The sequence below is a fragment of the Mauremys reevesii genome, linkage group 12 (assembly GCF_016161935.1).
Source record: "Mauremys reevesii isolate NIE-2019 linkage group 12, ASM1616193v1, whole genome shotgun sequence".
NCBI lineage: Eukaryota > Metazoa > Chordata > Testudines > Geoemydidae > Mauremys > Mauremys reevesii.
In genome coordinates, this window is record NC_052634.1 from 14,027,641 (window position 1) to 14,049,863 (window position 22,223).

The 22,223-nt window shown below is 45.5% G+C and overlaps 1 protein-coding gene and 1 long non-coding RNA gene across 5 annotated transcripts in view; one reads left to right on the forward strand and one right to left on the reverse strand.

Moving 5' to 3' along the window:
• Positions 1-22,223, reverse strand: part of FLI1 (Fli-1 proto-oncogene, ETS transcription factor) — a 113,468-nt gene that overhangs the window by 85,937 nt on the left and 5,308 nt on the right. The window contains exon 1 of one of the 4 annotated variants that reach the window (XM_039496665.1): positions 13,163-13,571. The exons of the other annotated variants lie outside the window; for them this stretch is intronic. Within the exon in view, the coding sequence (XP_039352599.1) occupies positions 13,163-13,180 (18 nt within the window). The 5' untranslated portion in view covers positions 13,181-13,571. Of the gene's footprint in view, positions 1-13,162; positions 13,572-22,223 lie in introns of those variants that run through there. 4 annotated transcript variants of the gene reach the window in all.
• Positions 600-8,349, forward strand: LOC120375757. The gene is made up of 3 exons (XR_005586756.1): positions 600-810; positions 6,391-6,538; positions 8,152-8,349. It is a non-coding gene; the product is annotated as an uncharacterized LOC120375757 (long non-coding RNA).

Genomic DNA, 22,223 nt, shown 5'->3' on the forward strand with positions numbered 1-22,223 from the left:
TCACAAATAATAATAATTAATAATAATACAGAATAAATAAAATATAACACAGACACCAACTAGACGTTAGACAACCACAACTTTGAGTCACTAAAAGAACCAGGTGAAGGTCACAGGCACACACACACACACACAAAATCTGCTTTAAAAAAATCCATTTTCAATATTTCATTTTCGTTATTATACCATTTTCATGTTGGCCATTTTATGAGCCAGAAATTTTATTGTTTCTGAACGAAACCCTGTGATGCAGCCACATGTTTTCAATCAAATTAGCCCGTGGTATTCTGTTCTTATTGTGCAACTAAGATGCAGCATCACTGCATGCAGACCTCAGTTCCAACTGCCACATTTATGGCCTGTTTCGAAGCCAACTGAAGTCAACTGAAAGACTCCCATTCGTCCCCTATTTGATACTTAAGACGAACCATGCGCTATTGTGATTTCAATGTGCTACAGTGTTGGTTTTTAAATTATACCATGTCGTTTAGCAGAAATAAAAAGTATCAAAGGAGTGAAAAGAACAAGTGTGGGTAATTAGCCCTGTAGCATTTCTAGGAATCGACACATAGAGCACTCAGAGGAAAATGTTTTGATTATGATGCAACGGTTATAACAGTCAGATCTTCAGACCATCCAGTTTATTTCTGGCCATATCTCCCTATGTTAATTTATCTCTGTGTAATGACCAGGGAAGCACAAAGGTATAGGTGAAATAATGTATACAATATAGGAAGTCAGAACAAACACACAGACTTGATCTCCTGCTAGACTGTTGGGAGCTGAAGCTTGGGCCATATACCATTGCAGGTAATTTGGAATAGATGTCTCAGAGTTCAGCTATGATCTTGGCACCATGAGTCACTGAGCTAAAACATTGAGAACAAATTCACACACGTGGTTGTCTGGTAGTTAAGGCACTAGGCTGGGATTCAGGAGACATGGGTTCCATTTCTGGCTCTGTGTGATATTGACAAGACACTTAATTTCTTGGTGTCTCGGCTCCCCATCTGTAAAACAGGGAGGATGGTTCTTCTCTTCAGGGGGGTAAATTCAGTCACATGCCTGGCACTCAGATACATGGGCTGGGATCTACAAAAGGGTGTAGGCCTTGAAATGCCGGGCACCCACGGTGCCTAGAAAAATCCCAGGAACACCACTTTGATCCACAAAGCCTGAGTAAGGCCCTGACATGATGGAAGGGGAGAGATACGTGCCTTATGCTGTGATCCACAAAGCCAGCACGCTAGGCAGGGAACTGCCAAAGCTAGCCAATGGGAGATGCTGACCAGATTGGGGGTGTGCTAAGCCGTGCCCCTCCCTTTGAAATAGGTGCCTAAATCCGGGCTGCAGGGAAGCACCTAGCACTGCTAGTGATCCATGAACGAGGGGAAGATGAGTGCTGGGCTGTCTATGTTGCATGCTGACCCGCTAGGCTATGGGATGTTCTGATCTAGGGCTCCCTCAATCTCTGCTGTTAAAAAATGGGATACTTCCATGTGAATTCTATAGCAGGGGTTCTCAAACTTCATTGCATCGCGACCCCCTTCTGACAACAAAAATTACTACAAGACCCCAAGAAGAGGGACTGAAGCCTGAGCCCAAGCCCTGCCACCCCAGCGGGGGTGGATGGGGGGGTGGGAGGCTGAAACTAAAGTCTGAGGGCTTCATCCCCGAATGGGGGGACTGTAGCCAGAGTCCCACCGCCCAGGGCTGAAGCCTTCAGGCTTCGGCTTCAGTACCAGGCAGTCGGGCTCAGGCGTTGGCTTCAGCCCTGAGCCTGAGCAAGTGACCCACTTTGGGGTCCCGACCCACAGTTTGAGAACCACTGTTCTATAGCCTAGTGGTTTGAGCACTCACAGAGGTGTAGATCCTGTTCTAATCCCTTTACTCTCTCTGGCACAAGGGAGACTTAACCCAGGTCTCCCACCCGCTGGGTGAGTACCCTATCCACAAAGCTCAATAGTATAAGGAAGGTTCTCCCTGGCTGTTTTGTGTGAACTTGTCTGAGGGGCCCAGTCTAGTAGGCATGCTCAGAGCTCACCTACCGGATCGGGCCCCTGCACACGACCTAGGCAGCCAAACACCCGTCTTTCCCTGTTTGCGAATCATGAGGCAGTCGTGCACATGCTCAGATAGGAGACAGGCACCCGGGCACCGACGGTGAGGAAAAACGTAGGTGCCAAGTGAGTTTAGGCCTCTACAGGGTTCGGCAGCAGCCAAGTGAGAATTTTGTGATTCAACGTGGTTCCTAAAAAAACAGGATTTAGGCACCTTAGCACCTTTGTGGATCCTGCCACGTGGTACTTGAGCCACGTTCCTATAAAATGTCGAGCACTCTGGCCCTGATCCAGCAAAGCACTTAAGCCCCTGCTTAACTTGAAGCCTGAGTGAGCCCAGTGAGGATAGGATCACGTGCATGAATTTTGCCAGTGGGAGCAAAGGATCAGGCTCCCAATGTCGTCCCGACTTATCTGAGCACTTCTCCCTGCAGCGCTCGGAATCTGTAGCCCCGTGACTCACAACAAAACACAAAGCTCGTGCTAGATTTTTAGCACGCCTCAAAGGCACATGCACCCATGTAAAGTTTTACTACTCACGAGGAGTCTCAGCCTTTGAGGACCAATTTACAGACAGAAATCAAGGTGCTTTCCGGTGCTGTGCATATTTCACTCTAATTCCTGACCAAGTGATTTTTCACTGGGCTAGTGGTAAGCCTAGTGAAAGGACTAGTGGTAAGCCATCCTTTCACAACTGTGCTACGGGGTGCTGCAGGACTGGGGGAGCCTCCATGGGCCCTTCGACCATTAATCCTACAATGGAGGATTGGCTTAAAATGTACTGGGTGATACTTTACTGTGATATTCTAATGAGTGGGGTACTGATGTGGGTTTCAGGACACCTGGGTTCTATTCCCAGCTTTGACAGTGACCTTGGACAAATCACCCCCTGACTCTGTTTTCTCTCCCACCCATTGTCTTCCTTGTCTATTTAAATTGTTAAGTCTCCAGGACACTTTTTTTTTGCTGTGTGTACGAGTAGCACAATGGGGCCCTGATCTTGGTTGAGGCCTCTAGGGGCAACGATAGTCTTATTAATTATTGGTATGACTAACAACTTCGGGTTTCAGTTCTAAGCAGATCCTAGAAGCTAAACTGCAACGCGACCAATAGGGTTTCACAGAAGTGAATACGGCTCTACAGAGACTATATTAAAAATATGCAGGATGTAACAGAAATGCTAACCTGCCTCTATGAAATTATCTTGGAGGGTCCAAAAAAATTTAAAAAAAAAAGACAGAAAATGCTCATTTTCTATGAAATAACACATAATGGGAGAAAAACTCAACCAAACACTCTGGAACCTGCAAGAGGGTTGGTTCATATTTGGTTCTAGCAATGAGCAGGGGCTGAGTAGGTTTGATCTGGGGTTCAGGGTAGGGGGGAGGCAGTGTTATTCACTCCTCCCCAGGGGGTTAAAGTAGCACAGCTCCCCCTCCTCTCTCTGACTGGGGGAGCAATGGTTCCTCGCTAGAGTCACCAGATAGCAAGTGAGAAAAACTGGGACACTTGGTTTTTTTGGGGGGGGATGTTGCCTGTATAAGACAAAGCCCCTAATATTGGGATATCTGATCACCCTATCCCCCACTGCTCTCTTCTCCTTAGATGGTGTGGCGAGAGTACTCCCTCTGTTTCAGTCTATTTTTACGTGGGAGGGTGGCGATGAGCAATTGTAAAATCACGCACCACATACGTTAAAAACCCACACATTAGAAACAAGGCAAGACCAAGGATCTTTTTATCCAGTTCCACATTCTCCTGGCCTCTGAATTTTGGTGGTTTGGATAACATGACCCCTGGATCTGAACCACCCCTTTTTGAAGGCTTGATTGCTTTCGCAAGACCCAAAGCAAAACTACCCTAGTTTGCTCTGTGACAGAGATAGAAAAAAGGTCCCACTTTCATCCTAAGCCCTGCTGAACTTTAGTGGTTTGGAATAAATGGAGCTCGGACCACAACTATCCTTCCTTCTGAAAAGCCCTGTCTCTGCTTGACTGCTTCTATTTCTCTTTCTTACACACACAGAGCTTTCTGGTACTGCAACGGAAAGCTGCCATTCCAGCACGGTTTCCTCTCACAACTCTTCTAAATATCTGAATGCTAAAGGGCCTGATCTTGCTGGACTCAGAGCACACACAAAATCATATTGACCTCAGTGGGAACTGTGGATGAGCAGTGCCTCATGTTGTGTCTCTTTATAATGGAATGTCAGTCTCAAATTGCCATGAACGTAGGATTATTATAAGGACTAGCAAGCCAGAGCCCATTTGTGAGGTTCACAAACACAAAATACCCAGCGTAGCTCAGCAGAGCAATACATATTGCAGTAAGGAGTTGCAGCATCTTGGGAAAAGTCGTTCTCACCCGTAGACAACAGAGTGGCAGGCCACGTGCAGTACAAATTGACTTTGCCTTTGCAGCCCCTGTCACACACACACACTGTATCCTTAAGTGCTTTGCAGGACTGGAATATTATCACAGAGTTAAATAGCAGCAAGTTAGAAGAATGAAAAATAAGAGGCAAGGGAGAAAATCTGAGTTTGCGAAGTAACATCAGCTCATTCCTGCTAGGAATAGAGGCATTGTCAGTCAGAGCATGTGCACACAGTTATGCTGCTTTACCCAGCATGTGTATGGCCATTAAGGGACATTTCTGCCAGCAGCTGGAAATTGGTACCATGGCTAAAATATCTAGCTACAGGTTCAAATGCCAACAGATATCTTCATGCTTCCAAGGTTGATAAACTGAGTTACATGCCATCTATTTTGTGTATGTTTTTTATGACACCTTCACAAGTGATTGTCTACCTAGTTGCCCTGGACAGACCCCATCTCTTTATTCAATAGAATAAGGAAATCTTGGCCAAAATGTCCCTTCCCCATCCTGATGTTAGAATGGTTTGTCTGCCTCACTGCTGCCCAGAGGTGGCTGCATTTCAATAGCAAACTGATTCTTGTCAGTGATGCAAAACACTATGAAATATGAAGAGGGCTCTAGCACACTGGGCAAGATGGCTCAGAGTGCATGCAGAGAAAAAGATGAATGTTCAATGTCAACGTTATGTGAAATCCCGAGGAGATTTGGAACAGGAGCAGCTGAGGAGTTATAGTTTCCTTTGTTCTGTTAAAAGGAAAAAGGAAATACATCAGGAAACCAGACTGTGGAGCACAGGAAGTCTCACTTGGGCTGATAAAAGGAACTGATGTGAAGTAGGTTCAGATGCAGTTATAAGTCAATCAAGCTTGGAACAACAAGAAGAGCTATTCAGAAGAAACCAGAGAGCCAAACTGGGTTTCTCGCTGTAAAAACTGACCATTTCACTTTTTGTTAACCCCTTGCTTTGCTTCTTTTCATACATATATAAAAAAAATCCACTGCAAACTGGCTTCAATAAGAATTAATCCTCTTTTCAATGCAAATGAAATCAGTTTCCACTTCTCACCACACCTTACACCGAGACCCACATACCCCACTTGGGTATCTTATTTTTGCTCATCAGTTAGCTTAGAATACTGTACTTTTGCTAATTTCCCTCCTTCCCTTTGCAAATCAAAACCAGCGTTGGCGAAGAAGGGCCGTTTTTGCTGGGTGAGAAATCAGCAAATGACTAACAAAAGGATCTCCATTATTCTGACTGCATCTGCGCGATTGACAGGCTGGGGGGTCTGATTCCTGGAGATGCAGCTTCAAATTTGACCTGGGATCTAGCCGTTCTTTATGGTCCTGATCATGAGGTCAGTTGGAATCCACATCTTTGGCATCAAGTTGGATATTTCTTGGGGGGCTAATTCCAGTTCCCCCCCGTGGCAGAGACCCCATTCCAGCCCTGCTCATCTTGTGTCCCCGCTCCCCTGCAGGGACCCCAGGTCTCCCTCAGCCAGGGGGTCTCCCTGCTCTCTTACCCAAGCAGTGCATGAACAGTGCCATCAAGTTTTGGATGCTCTCCTCTGTGCTGTTGCACAGGAACAGACTTCCCGTGTGCCGTGTCACAACTGCATTTGGCCCAGCTGCCCTTCCATGTGGACGGGGGGACAGCCAAGTCATTGTGATCACGCAGCCAGAGGGATACTCCACATGGCTCTGGCAGCCCAGGACTAAAACTTAAAAACTACTACTACTACTCAGGGCTACTGTCTCCTCTTCCCCCTCGGCTCCATGGTCTACTGTGCTTTGCGCAAGTGTGAAAACCTTGCTCAAAGGTCAGAGAACACCCTCCCTCTTAGCCCCCTCTAATGGGCCCCACTTCCCCACATGGTAGATCTCAGAGCATGATCAAGGCCTGTGTATGTAAACCAGTTGGCCTAATGTTGTGCATTATGATTTCCACAGAACGGTGTGTCCTGCTGGACTGCTGAGCTGAAGTTTAGGAAGAATGAAGCAGGAAAGGACAGAAAGCTTGGTATCCATGGGGGGCCAAGGAAGAGCTATTTCCTTACTGCACCGTAAATAAAACTCCTTCCCTCTTCCCATGTGACAGGTGAGTGGAAGTGTGTTCGATACCATTACTGAGATAAAGGCAGAGGCTGTGATTTTAAAAGAGGATGAGGTGGATTTAGCCGTGTCACTCCTAGTCATTTAACTGGGAGTTATGCAGCTAAGTCCCCTAGCTGGCTTTGCAAATCCCAGTCAGACTGTTCCTATGTGGGGGCCTGAAGTTAGGCATGTAAAACCATATTCAGGCACCTAAGTAAGGCCCTGATTTTCAGAGGAGCTGGGCATTCACTGAGATCAGTGGGAGCTGTAGACATTCAGTCAGCACCTTTGCAAGCCAGGCTGCTTATTTAGGTGCACTCAGGTGCCTAACTTTAGACCCTTGCATTTAAACATGTTGGCCTAGCTGAACTCTGTATATTCAAATACAGTCTCTCATTTAACAGGATATTTTATGGGCCTGAGCCCATGACTGTATCAACATCCCCAAGGCTAGTGGCCTCTTAAGGAACAAGAAGACAATCAGGACGCCTCTCCAATTAACCTATGACGAGGATATTCTGTCTGTTCAAGCCCTTGTGCCCGAGTTGAAGGAAAATCCTCTTGGGGTTAAGTCCTTGTTGCTTCCATGCAAGAGGCGGGTTTTTCAACTGCTGTTACTGACTGGGCAGATGCACATCAGTAATTATGTGGCCACGGGTAAAGAGGGGAAGAGAGAAAATAGGCTGTTGTTGCATCACCATTTTAAAGGCATTGATATTTTGAACATTGCATGCCAGACTCTGCATTGCCCTCTACCTCCTGTTGTCATTTATACTAGTGCACAAATGAGCGTGAAAGACTCTTAAATCAGAATGGTAAAAATTCACATGGACTTTGCACTCCCCTTGCACCTGTGTCAATAATGACACAAGGTGCAGGGTAGCAGAGAACCAGGCCCGCAGTTTAATGTCACTTTCTGCCGGTTCTGGAAATAGTTCATTTGCATGTTGCTATTCTAAGCCGTATTTTCAAAAAACAGCATGTACATTTGCACCCACCGTTTTGGGTCAGTCAATATTTGCACACTAGGAAATCCCTACCACCCAAGTCCCTCAGACAGCAGCTATGCACACACATCAGGACCCAGTATGCACACTCACATTTAGGTCTTTGTTCATGCCAATGTTATATATCCCTATCCTCACCCCCTATATATATACATACACAGAGACACAAGGTATAGCTGGAATAATGGATCACAACAGCCCTCCACCTTTTTGGGACATTTGGATTCAGATCTGGTTTGTGGAACTAAATGTATAAATCAGGCCCATTTCACAGAAGCAGGCACAGACGCACATTCACATGCTCACCCACACAAATACTAGCACTATGCTACCGCCATGTTAGGTGTCGAACAAAACCACAAATGTCTGGAAATCCGAGGTTAAGTCTCCCATGGGTCCTTTAACTCTCCAGCTCACGCGCACGTGAGATTGGACATAGGGTCTTTCATTACCTGGTCACATAAGCCTGAGCAAGATGACATACATTTATTTTACAACTGCAAGTCAACCTTGTGGAGTTATAGAAGTACTTTACTTTACCCGCTAACATTATAAGTGGAGATTTGTATCAAGATGCTCCATGACATAAAGCTGTATTGTATACACTCAGGGCCTGATCCTGAAGAGAAAACGTGAATTCAAATCAAGGGGAGGCCTTGCATAAGGATCGCAAGAGGAGACGATAATGCATTAAATTATGGCTTCTGTCTAATTGTCACAAGGGTCAGTATCTCATCAGCTTGTCATGCCATTTCAAATCTTTCCAGGAAATGTAACCTTCCCCCTTGCTCTTCTCTTCTTGCTTTTGATCCCCTTAACATTCTAATGAATCAATTCTACTCTGATTTGCTGACTCGCCTCTGGGTTGCTCCTTAAACACGCATGTTGCACAGGAGGATTAGGAGCCCTTGTCTGCCTCTTCCCCCTTCCTATCAAGAGTAACGGAACATTTTAAATAAATAAATAAAAGTATGAAACCCTCAAGAAGTGCCAGTTACCAAGCAAAGTGTCCACTTCCTCTTAGCGTGAACGCCACAGCAGTGCAGCACCTCCGGGTGAAACCCCGCTGGCCCAAAGCCTAAGCAGTTGGGTTGCATAGCGGTTAAAAGCTGGGAATGAGGAAGGGAAATGTGCCACAGCAGCACAGCCTCCCACTCCAGGCAAGCCAGCCTACAGGCTGCAGCAATGGGCACAATCCTAGAGCTGCTAGTGCAGGGGGCCTGAATCACTGGCTTCCTGTCAGCCCTGATTCTAGCCTTCCCCTGCCAGCTTCTTCACTGTCTCCTCTTCAGAGCAGCATGGCTGTCATGGAGACGCTCCTCCCTGGTGCCGAGGGCGTGCAGAGTGGCCAACACGCCAAGGGGAATATAACCCTTACTGTAGTAGCCTTCACCATCCCTCCCTAGGGTTTATTAATGGACATGCTCAACTTTTCTAATCTGAATATTTTATGTGCTATTTATTTGGGGCCTGCTCTTGCACGCAACCCACTGAAGTCATTGACAAAAATTTCCTTTGGCTGCCATGGAAGCAGAATCTAAACCTTTGTTTAAATACCTGGAGTGGAGAGTGCACAGGTTTGAGGCATGATCCTGCAGTCCTTACTCAGGCAGAAATTCCATTGATCAAGTCATGCATCTGGGTACAGGTCTCTTTGGGGAAATGACCCAGTAAAATAAGTCATAGTGTTAAAATATCCCTGTCTAGGAAGGGGCTACTAAGAATATTCTGTAATAACATTTAACTTTTTAAATAACTTTTAATAACTTTCTGTAATAACCTTTTTGATCATCCATTGAAAGTCTACATTGCCGTTCAAGCAGATGTTTCACCTGAATAAGGACTGCAGGATCAGGGGTCTAAGAACATATGTCTTGCAAATGTCATGTGTTTGAAGTCCAAGCTGGTTTTTAATGATCACACAGAAAGACACCCTGAGTGATGAATGCGTGTGTGTGTGTGTGAGCTATTTTCTCCACCTGCAAATTAACGCTTTTGCACGTGGAGTCAAAAGTCTTCTTGCCAGAAAAGGTTAGAGCCAGGGAGTTTTAAAATGGCCAGACAGATTTTTAAACCAAGTTTCTCAAAAAGAAACACGTTCCTGGTCTGAGGCCCTGTGGGCCAGGTTTCAGAGCGAGTATGAACACCTCCGGTTTACGAGTGGCAAGAAACAGTGATTGCAGTAGAAATCCCACCACACCCTTGGCTGCAGCGGCACCAACACACGAGCTACACACTCTTGTATAGGGGAGAAAAAGAGGCAGATGGTTGTCATTGCTCATTTGAGTGATGTGGGCTTTTCACTGTATGCCCTTTAAATGGTCTAAGTCTTTCCTATGTCTGCTAAAGTGCTGCAAACTGAGTTTTTTGCAGCAGGGGAGCGACAGTCACCCAAATGTGCTTTTTAGTAACAACAGGCCTTTGCCAGGTGAATGTACACCACTGTGCACGACAGAAGAACACTCTCATGTCTTGTCTACACACTAACTAGAAGTGAAACAGCTAATTTGGTTTTAATTCGCATCTTTAGTTATTTTGGTGGAAGTTTGTGTGGGACACATTTCAGAAGAAAAATGTTCCCATTTTAATTTAATGTAAGGGGATAAAAAAATCGACTTCAGCTAAATCAGAATAGGACACTCTTAATCCAAAATAAGACTGTGCGCATGCAAATTTGTATTGAAGTAACTAAAGGTATGAATTAAAACTGTTTTATTTAGTTGGAACAAGTTGGAGAGAGTACACCTGATTCATTTTCTCCCAGCCACCTTCTGGCATTGCCATTTACAGAACGCGAACATAACTGAAGTCAATTAAGATATAAGATTTACATGTTTGACTGCCCATTCAGTACAAGACATAGTGTTATTCTGGATATCATCTTTCATACCAGCCTCTCCAAAATCCTTTCCAGAGTTAGACACAGATATGATTCCCTGGGGAATGTGGTATATGTTTGGGTTTGTCCCCCTAATAATGGATTGGGTTTTTGAAGAGACAAACATTTATAAAGACCCCCATATACACATTATTAAAGCCATTGGGCCAGACGCTGGTGTACAGGAATAATACACAAGGCAGTGTAGGTGGTGTTTAAAGCTCTCCTTGCACTCAACTGATTCTGAGGTTGCTCTGTGCATGACATTCCAGGCATGCTATGCTACAGCAGCCTAAGCAAGCCACATCCTCCCTCTCCCATTGCCCTTCACCTGTATCCCAAGGGAGCTAATAGAGCAGCTTTCAACCACAAATATCACAGCACTTTACCAAAGCGGGTAAGTGTTATCCCCACTTTACAGACTGGGTAAGTGAGGCACAGGAAGGCAGGCCAGGCAATGCCTGGGGGCAGAACTCTTGAATTCTAATATCTTAGTTCAAACAATAGGGCTTCTTTAAACAGGGTATTACTGATTTCAGATTGGAAGGAAATAGGCCATTGGTTATAATAGAAGACCCTGAGGCCGGTCCAGTGGTTAGAACAGAGCCTAGAACTTAGGAGACCGTCATCCAAGTGCCTGTTCTCATGCAGATTCCCAGTGTGACTTGAGCAAGTCAGTGTGTGTCAGTACCACAGCTGTAAACTGGGAATAAAAATAACGCCTCTCCGCCTCACAGGGGTGCTTTGAGATGCACAGGTAGTGAGGCGATGGGAATCACGTAAATATCTTCCATAGAGAGACACTGACTGGGGCTGTCCTCTCTGTAGGACTGAAGAGAAAAGAGTTGGACTACTCCAGCCATATCTCCAGTGTTTTGACTTTCAGTCCTCCCCTCCACCCATCATTCCTCCTTTCCTCCCTGCTCCCTTTCATCTCTGTCCTCCTCCCACCCCCTTTCCTTTCAGGCAGTGCTTCTCAACCTGGTGTCTGGAGCCCACTGAGGGGCCATGAGCTGGTTTCAGGGGATCTGCCAAGCAGGGCCGGCATTAGGCTTGCAGGGGCCCAGGGCAGAAAGACAAAGTATGGGGCTGAAGCCCTGGCCCCGAGCCCCGCCACCAGGGGCTGATGCCAAAGCAGGAGCAACTAAGCTTTCTGGCCCCCCCTGTGGCAACTAAGCTTTCTGTGCCCTGCTTGCTACCCCCTAACGCCGGCCCTGGCTTTTATATACAGGAAAACAGTTGTTTTGGCACAGGCAGGGGTGGAGTTTTTATAGCATGTGATAGGAGCGGGGGCTCCGAAAGAAAAAGATTGAGAACCCGGGCTGTGGGGAGACTCTTCCAAACTTTACACTTGTTCCAATCTGTAACCTAATGGAGAAGTTTCAGTTCCTGCCAGTTTGCAGCTTCTTTTCCCCCCAGGTCAGCAAAAAATTCAGACCTCAGAGATCAACACCCCACCCATGCGATAGGCATCTTTCGAAATCCTCCAACCCAAACACACCCACAGCGTCTCTCGCTTCAAGTCGGGTCTGCTGCAACTGCTTCTGCGCTGCAGAGCGAAATTAAAAAAAAACCAAAACGCTCAGAGACAGGATCACAAATTTGCACAAGTCCCTTTGCAGCAGAGCTGGGGGGCAGGATGCAACTCGGCTTGCAATAATAGCTGCTCTGTGTGCGCCTGATCCTGTCTCACAAGGGAGTAAGGACTGACCTTCCACAGCATATTGCAATGGCCATGGCTTAGAAACGCATAGGAAGATTTTGGTGCTTTGCCACGAGAGAGAACGGTTTCTGGTACACCCACCCTCGACTAGAACGGCGAGGGAAATAGGCAGCCGGCCACCCTCGGAGCACGGCGTTTCAACCAGGCCTGGCCAAAAGTGGGGAAATCAGACCCTGCTGACATCTAACCATGTGGGGGGACATCTGGGGCGAGCCTGGGAGCCGATCCCCTGCGCCAGCACCAGGCACTTTTAGTTTGTGCTGAAAATAAGACGCGTTTTTCTGTCCCCCTCCCCCGGCGCTTCTGAATCCAAAGTTCAACCCAACTGAGCGCAAAGACCGGCTGCGTCTCCTCCATGGGTGCGCAAGTGGGGCTGGGGAGAAAACTGTCATTGCTGCTGGCGGCGCAAGGGTGGCTTGCTTCACAAACCAGCGGGCAGGCCAAGCAGGGACTGAGACCTCCTCCCGAGAGCGCGGCGCTGGTTCCGCATTGCCCAGCCACATCGCCAGCTACCCGGGGTCTACCCACAGCCAGCCCCCGGCTTTTTCCTGCAGCGATCTGACAGCCCCCTCCGCTCCCGGGGGGGGGGGGGAGCCCGCCTTTCCTAGCCGGGGCAAATGCCCCGAAATAAACGGATCGCAAGTCAGATAACCCCCCACCCACCCACGTACACACATCCCGCCGCCTCCACGCCTTGCCCCAGCCGTGCGCACTGCGGCCGGGGGACACCCGCGGCGCGCTGGCCGGCCAATACCCTCCCAACCGCGACCTCCCGCAGCCCCAGGAAGGGGAAGACAAGGAAAGGGGGAGGCTGGCTGGAGGAGGAGAAACGGACCAACTCTTCCTGGGATCAATGCTTGAACGAGATCCAGCTCCCCTCTCCTTCCCCCGTCCCTCCCCCAAACGCGCACCGCTCCAAAACGCAGCCCTCCCTCCCCCACACCCTCCTGGAGTGGGGGCTGTCTCCTCCCCACAACCGCCCCCTCTGATCCCCCCCTCGCCCCCCGATATTCCTCTTACTTTAATAGTTCCGTCCATCGAGAATAATCTCCAGCCGATTCCACCAATATTCCACACATTGACCCGGTTTAGCCTGGAACCGAAGCCCCCTGAAGTTCTTATCTTCCTTCCTCTCGCGCTGGCTTTTCTTCCCCCCTTCCAATGATTTTACTTTCCTTTCCTTCGCTCGCTCGCTCTTTTTTACTTTTGGTTGGTGCAGCGGAGCGAAAAAGAGACAGTTAACCGGATGAAACTTTTTTTTCTGCTAATTTTGGGAAGTGAAGTCACTTGAGGAGGAAACATTCTGTCTCCCCGCTGGTCCTGCCTTCTCGATTAAAATATATCTGTATTTTACATCCAGGATATTTGCTCCATTCAGATAAGAGCGGGGCAGAACAATAGCGGTTTCTTTGGGGGTAGCTCTTGTCTGCCAGCCCAGTGGAGCTCCGCTTCGCAGCACGGGCTGCATTACCACGCACTGAGTGTCATCATAAAGTTTAGTGTAACGTGTGTGTGTGTGTGTGTGTGTGTGTGTGTGTGTGTGTGTGTGTGTGTGTGTGTGTGTGTGTGAAGCCAAGTAGCCTGAGTCACTGAATTTCCATCTCTTCCCACAGATTTTTTTATTAATGCTTTTTCCAGTCAAAGGCAAAATTAAGGGGGGGGAGGAAAGGGGGGACGACCGTAAATATAATTCAGTCTGGGGCACACAGGAAAAGATTACCGATTTAAATGGTCTATTTAGAACACGCTCCTGTCCCCCTCCTGCAGTCCTTACTCGGGCAAGGATCACAGTGAGTTTGGCCTGAGGGAGGAAGGCTAGATTAGGTGCTAGCTATAACCAGAAAACAGCGGTGAGTATAATGCAGGGCAGGCAACTCCCTTCAATGTAAGCATGTCAAGTGCCTTCTCCCATTCAGATACAATTTGGGTGCCTTTCCAAGCAAGGGAACTAGAAGTTCCCTGTAGTTTTGAAAGGAACATTATTTTTAGAAAACATGTATTTTTGCATTGCTTTCTCGCCCCTTTAAAAGAAAAAGTCCCGTGAAAGCTTCCACTACGTCGAAGTATACTGTGCTTTAAAAAGGTGTGTGTGTGTGTGTGGGGGGGCATTTAAAACATATTGATTGAACCTCGGGGTCTGGTTCAAAGCCTCGTGGAGTCAAAGGGAGACTGCCCGTTTCATTGCAATGGGCTTTGGATCAGGGCCCCAGTCAAATTGCTCCGCCCGCTATCTCCAGCGAAAAAGCCACGGATCACTAGTTTACTAACCGGAAAGTGACAAAAATAATAACAGCAAATAACATTCCAGACTTGTCCCAAGTGCCCCTCTGCCTCCCGGCTGTGGCAAATTTGGTGCTACTCTCATGGAGGGGGATGGGCGGGGGGACACATTCCTCAATCCTTCTTCTGGAACTAAAAAGTAGACGACAACAGATGCAATATTTCATCCAACTAGAGCGATAGAACATTGATCCCAAAGAAAAGGCCATTTATTTCCTCTCCTAAATAGTCCATCCAAACAAACAAACCAAGCTTTGGAAAAGCTCTCTCAACAATCAAGGTAAAAGAGACAAACGCTCCTTTCTACCCCTCTCTCCCCTCCAAAAAACCCCAAGCAAAACCATCTAGCAACAGGATCATGCAACATGTCTGGCATCTTTTTATTCCCCACTTCTGCAATGCAAGCTGCTGTAGCCCCAGGAGAATCCAACAGATAAAGCCAGTAATTCAGGGAGATGGAACCAAGAAATCCATTTCAAGGTAGGACACTCCTGTGAGTCCTTTCAACATCATATTCCCTTTATGGAATTGGTTACCTTATCCAGTGCAGTTGCGTCCAGTCTTTTGCTTCCCCCCTGATTTTTAATCCAACCACAGGAAAAAAAGAAGTCACACCTCTATCCACATTAATGTGCACCCCCCAAAATAACAAAATGACCCTCGTGTTTCTAGTCAGCTGCAGTAGAGGCGCCTTATTAATACTTTATTTCTCCAAGAGCAAAGCTGGCAGCACAGCAGACCCCTCTTGCCCCTCCCTCTAACCCCCTGCGAAATTAGCCTCATCAATTCAGCTACAATTTTCAGTGCAGAGGCAGAGACAGGGGGACTGAACGTGATCAGACCTGGAGCTTTTGGGCTTGCTGTTTGCTAGCGACTGTGGCCGTCTCCAGCCAGGAGGGGAAGGGGGGTCGGCTGGAGAGGGGACCGATCGACCGCCTTCCCTCTCCCCTCCTACCCCCCCTCCTGTCTGCTTTACAATCCAGGGGTCTGCAGTGGTGTCCCCTGAGAGCAGCACATCTGGATACAGCTAGCGAGGTCAGGTCCCCCTGTGCCTAGGGCCACAAGAACTGGAGTTCAATTAAAAGAAATCACGGTTAACCCTTTGCTTCCCTCATCCCCCATTTCACTCTTTTCTCTCTCCTCCCCCGCCCTCAAATTAAACACCAAAACCTCTTTCCTCCACTTCCCCTTTAGTATCACCACATGGGAGCCGCTAGCTCCAGAAAAGCAAGAGGTTAAGGAGAAGAATGAAACGCATCCTCCCAAAGCCCAAATTATTTCCTTTCTGGGCAACATGAATACCAACCTCCAAACAGTAACGGTGGGGGTACGGTCAGACAGAGGGTTTATACCCTCTAAAGGGCGTTAGAAAGTGCCTATGTCACCCAAAGACCAAGGAAAAGGCGCCTGGGTCTTTAAACTAAACTATGGACTCCTCTCTTTGGTGGGTTACAGGCTGGAGAGAGAGAGGATGATTCTGAAGAACTGCAGTAAAAAAATCATCTGAAATGTACAAAATATATTAAAAACAATCGGAAATTTACAAACACTGATTCCTGGTCATAGCGCCATCTCCAAGGTGACAAGATATAGCAAATAAACGTACCCACACTTTAAAAAGCATTTTGGATCCCAATTTCTCCACAAATGTAAGAATATAGACAGTAATCTCTCTCTCTCTCTCTCTCTCTCTCTCTCACTCACTCACACACACACACACTTTAGAGATTTTTTTTGGTTCTCAATGCCTCAGTATTTAACTGCAAAAAACCTGAAATATGATACCACAGCTATATCCTTAGAAGTGACTTAAAGAAAATGAGTCAAATTGAAGCATATTAGGGCTGCTTGATAGATTGGATCTATAATTTATACACACTGTTTTGTCATCCTCTCCCCCTCCTACCCACCACTCCCCATTACCCTTCTATTTGGTCTAAAAAAAAAGGGGGTGGGGGTTGGTGAAAAGTCCCGAGACAAAATAAGCGAACTTGTAAAACATTAAACCAGACAAGTTGAACACACGATTATTTTCCCATAATAATGCAACAGAAGAAGTTTTGCTTCCTGACTTTCTCTAACCCCCACCTCCTGAAGTTATCTCAAACTTTTGAAAAAGGCTGGGATATTCATAAATGTGGATTGCCAAATTCTGGATCATCCCAATTGATGTGCACCGACTCGGATTTAACAGTTTGATAGAATCGGTGCAAGGGGAAAGAAATCCCAAATAATGGATAAAATAATAATAATAAAGGATGTGATATCCTTAACGTTTAATATTTTAATGCCCAGAGAAAGGCAAACCTTATTTCAAAGTGAAATGCTTGTGTACAATTCTGGCAAATGTGTGTAACTTTTAATCCGATACTCGACTTTTTGGTGCATAATTATAGAGAAAAAATAATTCTGATTTAAAAAAAATTAAGTTACTGACAACTGGGAAATTATTTGATCTTGGCACCTACAATAGTTTTTACCTTAACAGATTTCAAATGTTTGCATTCAGGCAGGTTAAACAATTTGCTCTCGTTCTCTCTCTCCCCTCTCTCAATACACTTATGAAGGAAACGAAATTCTAGTCTAAAGTATTGAGTTAAATGTTGCTCATAATCTCCTGGCATCCCCCCCACCCTTTATCCTTTAATTGAATCACATAGAGTTTCGGCCTCACACATATAGGAGGTGGATACTCATCCCTGGGTGTAACCCTATTTAAATCAATGGGGTATACACGAGGCTGGAATTTGGCCCGTGATATTTAGCCTAAAATATCCAACATCAAAGGAGTTAACGGTACGTTGCAGTCCAGTGCCAATCTTTCGCATGGGGAGATACCCGCAAATGTGTATTTGTGTTTTTGTCTTTGATTTATGCAGAAATATTTTGGCCATAACTTCAAACTTTGTATATTTATTTTACATCTACGTGTTCTTCAAAGGTGAAGTAACGATCGCAGCATATTTGGGCCTGAGCGGCGGGTTTGAAAGCGTGTAGGGTATTAATTTGCATGACTCTATCTTGTTGCCTGTTGTAATCAGACAGTATCACCTTGTGTTCTGGTTAAGAATGCAAGATTTTGAGCTCTTTCGTCATTTTGTAGCAAATGAAAGAAATCGGTTAGGAACTAGTCAACCAGCCCCCTTTGACTCTGTACCTAGAAAGTGTCCCATTTCCCATAAATTGTGTTAAAAGTTCCTCTTAAAAATAAGTCCTAGATCTGCATTAGCAGAAGAGGGGGAGTGGGGCTTGATCCTGCTGCAATCCTAACTAGAGAAAAAGGTCTCATCGACTTCTATGGGAGTTTCAGGGTTGGGTTGCGATGTGGCACTAACTTCCCTGCAGAATTAAAAGGCGAAGTGTTTTTAAAATCCACTTTCTTACAAAGCAAAGAAGGAAAGCCAAGCCTGTGGCCCGATCCCCAGGCAAGACTCCCATTCGAACCCAGGGGCCAAAATTCTGCTGTCAGCTACAAGGGTAAAATCGGGCTACTTTTGGAATCCCTCCGGATTTCCACCCATGTAACAGAGCAGTGGAGTGCCGGATCGGGTCCCAGGACCCATAGCTCTTGCTGAATACCAACGAATTTTTGGAAACACAAGTCCTAAAACAAGGTGTGTGATGCTAATAAACCCTTAACTAAAATCGAGTGTCTTGGAAGTTGTGTGGAGAAGATACAGGGTAGTTTTGAAGCTAGCACACAATTGTGCAGAAAGGTGGTTAAACTGTCCTGGATGGTTTTATTTGAGATCCATGTCCCAATAATCCAACCCCCTTCCCTTGCCTCCTCTCCCCGCCAACCAAACCACCCCACAATTATTGAAAAGTTAAGCACGAAAAAACCAAAAATACTGAAGGCCAAAAACACAGACTGCAGCGCACCAGCTCCAAAAGTCTGGCCCCTCGCTTGAGGCCATAATTAATTTGAGATTTATTTTTATTGGAGAACCCAGTCTCGTCTGACCTTAGCCAAACAAGACTTCAGCTAGACCCTTGATGCGCTTGAATGGAACAGAATATTTCTCTCTAACTTCTCTTCGGGCGTCCGTGCCTGCTTTGAATTTGTTCCTCAGACTTCAGATATTTGGAGATTTGAAGAAAAGATTTAAAGCATTCCCGCCCCCCCCCCTTAACATCCACTTTTTTTTTGACACAGTGGTTGGGAGGATGCAGAGGGGGCTCGAATACAACATGCATATTCAGAGAAAGAGAGAGGGGTGGGTCTCCCCCCGCAGTCTTTAGAAGGTCAGAAGGGTGGTGACTTACAGAGGGGGGTTTGGTTACTTGGATTCTGGTGTCTGGAAAAGCAGGAGTCTTTGAATATAAAAGCTTGTCCCCTGTGCCCTAAAGCCTGTTTTATTTTAAAAGGGGCTCTGTATACTACGTTTCCAGGATAAACAATATTTCTCCCCTCCCCTGTTTAAATTCAAATGATACCTTTAAGGTAAAACATGAAAGAAACAATGTAAATTCTTTTTCACCCAACGTTTGCATTTTGTCGGGTTGAAGAACAAGCCAAGATTCACGTGAATGGGGTGGGAGGGGGGAGTATTTTAAAAGTATAAATGTTCCAAAATAAAAGGTAGGTGCAAACAAGAATTAAATCCTTCAGCACTAAGTTGTCATAACACATTAATCAAGACCCCGCTGGAGTATAACACTTAGCCCTGTTGCTGTCTCAAGATATGAGCATTAAAAAAAGAGAAAGATTTGGTATGCTCTTGTATTAATCAATAGTAAGTATGTGGATGACATAGGAGTTCCTTTCCAGCTCCCATGTTCATGCACTCGACTGGAATGTTTTAAACAAAGTTCAAACATATTCATGGCTACAAATCTTTTGCAATTCCCAGCTTTCCTAGAGGATACCTGCTCCAGTCCTCCTGAGTGTAGTTGGTGGAAATTGACAACTTCTGTTGGAAACCAGTAGTAAAAAAAACCCCAAAAACGGTGCAGCAATGGATAAAGTACTAGAAAGTGGACTGAGTAGGAACAGTGCTGCGAGGATTGAAATACTTCAGTCTACGAAGTCTTTGCATGTCTCCTCTCCCTGCTACTAAGGTTCTATAGCAGTTCTTAAGATGCAAGATGCTGCAATTTCTCCTTGCTCTACACAATTATATTTCCAGCATTCTTCTCACTGAACACCTGTGCGAAACATTCCGTTGTCAGTCAAGCCACCCAGATTTTTTTTTATACTATGAATTCACTAACTACAATATTTTCCCTCACTAGGTTAGCCTGGCATGATTTCCCCAGAAAGTTTCCTTTCCCAAACGTTTTTAAATGATTATTTGTCTCGCAGTCTGTTCCAGCAATAGTCTTTGGCTACTACTGTGGAGCAGGAAATGATAACATGTCAATGTCAGTGTTTGTCAATAGCCTTAATATTTTCCTCTCCAATTAAAATGTCAGTGTTTTGGTCATCAAAATTCTCTCTTTGGGTTTCTTGTAAACCCTCCAGGCAGGGTGAAACCAAGAACAAACCAAATATTGTTTCCATCCACCCAGACTATTTTGCTTCTATGAATATGCTTCTTTGTATAACACCACAAACATTATGGCTGTATAAAAATCTTTTTTTTTTTTAAAAAAAAAGCAAGAACTCCTGCACTTAAACTATGGTTCTTTCCTCCCCATCTCATTCAGACCGGAGTGAATTCCCTTTTCTGGCTTACTTAAAATCCAAGCCCCTTTTTGTGTGCAAATGTCTACAGTGGACTATGCATGGTGGCTTTGTTCAAATTTCATAAGTGTGTGGCTGCACAGTCCAGAACTGGACAAGGTTTAAAGTGCTCTCCAAGGAAGCGCCAGAGCTATCATCGCTTGAGAATGGAACTTGATTGTTTTGTAACAAAAGGCTTTCAAATACATTGTGGAAGCTACTTCTTGGGCCGCCAGATGTGGACTGGTCTGAAATTTGATTGTGCTATGTGACTGCATCAGGTACTGTTAGTGGTGGATGACAGAGCAGTTTGCTGTGCCCAGTTGAAACACAAAAGTATTACCAAGTCCAGGAGTTCAAATATCAGAAGACCAAAGGGTTTTGCTTACAATAAGCTGAAATGCTAGTGGTAGAGCACTGGCTTAGGCTGTGAAAGACCTGGGTTCAGTTCCCTGCTCTGCCACAGACTTCCTGTGTGACCTTGGGCAAGTCACTGAGTCTCTCTGTGCCTCAGTTTCCTATCTGTAAAATGGAGATAACAATGCTTCCTTCCTTCTATGGATATTGTGAGGATAAATACATTAAAAGATTGTGGAGTGCTTTGAGATCTACTGAGGAAAAGTGCTAGATGTGAAATAGGCACTTTTATTAATCGTGGGCATGTGGATTTCTCCTCTGTGCCCTGAAAAGAGCAAGAAAATACCCCCAAAATGTGGAGCTCACCGTTTAAATGCGGGAACACAACCCCTTCAAAATATTGGCGGGGACCTAGAGTGGAGATGCATCATTTCTTCTGCCATTCTGAAACATCAGAATTTGAAGGGTGAGAAGAAGGGGGAAATTGTACCTATCACCCCACTCCCTCATAATGCCTTATACATTCGTGGTCCCCAGAAGGGACCATTGTGATCATCTGCTCTGACCTCCTAACATAGCACTTCACCCTGTGATTCCTGCATCAGGCCCATCTAGGCAGCACCTGTGAGTGGGAACTTCTGACTAGGCCCTGTCACTGTTCCTCCCAACCTCACTTCTCTCCAATTTTGCAGGGTCTGTTGGCCACCTGTGTGATTCTGCATGACCCGACCAACTTTAGGCCTTGCTTTAGAGAGAGGGGAAATTGTGGCTTGGATCCTTATTGAAAGGGAGGAGGAGAGACACAACAGAATATGGCAATCAAAAACCATTTGTGCGCTGCCTCTAGCACAGACACTGCAGAAGGGGAGTAAATGCTACGATGATTCAGCGAAGCCAGAGCGCAATGGTAAGAACTGGGAAAATCAGTATTCAGAGGTCATATTGCTTTGCTTATAGCCTTAATACTTTCCATACCCAGACAGTTAAGACTCAGTTCTCATTCCAGGGCTCTCTTTTTAAATTTAATTTTCCAATTTACGTTACACGTTTCATTCTCTAAAGTCAAGTACTTACGTTTAGATGAGATTAGCGCACACTGATGTACTCTGCTGATTATTCAGCCCTTTTAGATCAGCAAGTACAGTAATGGCATAAGGGACATATATACATTCATATAATTATGTAGAAGAAAACAATAGGGACCTATAATTAGTTTATAATAATTATATTTGCCTACTACTTTGTCATGTGAAGGCACATCAGGATGGTTTGTTCACATGCTCAGATATAAATAATGAGTCATGTATTCAGATTACATAAATAACTATCTAAAATTGTTATAATTATGTACTAGATTTATGCAAATACAGAAAAAAAGGCACCCATCCATGTGCTCTAGGTGTTGTTGATGCAACTTAAAAATACATCACAGAAATCTCTGAAATTCAGCAGTATGATTCAATATAACTCGCCGTCAGTGAACCAGTCAATTTAAAAACTCAGATGCCCTTCCCCCTCCAACAATTCCCCACCCTTACAATACTCCCCCCTCCCCATTTCAAATGCTTGAGGGAAAAGATGAGCTTTGCAATGTAGCCCAGGAAAGCTCATCGTATGCTTTCCTCACCCAAATTATCCTGAAAATTCCATCACCATGGGACCCTTTCAGAGAACACCCTGCCTGCAGCCCCTTCTCATTTATACCAGTGGAGACATTTAAAGACAAGACATTTATCTTCATGAGTTAAGGGATAACGTCTTGACATAACGCTTATAGAT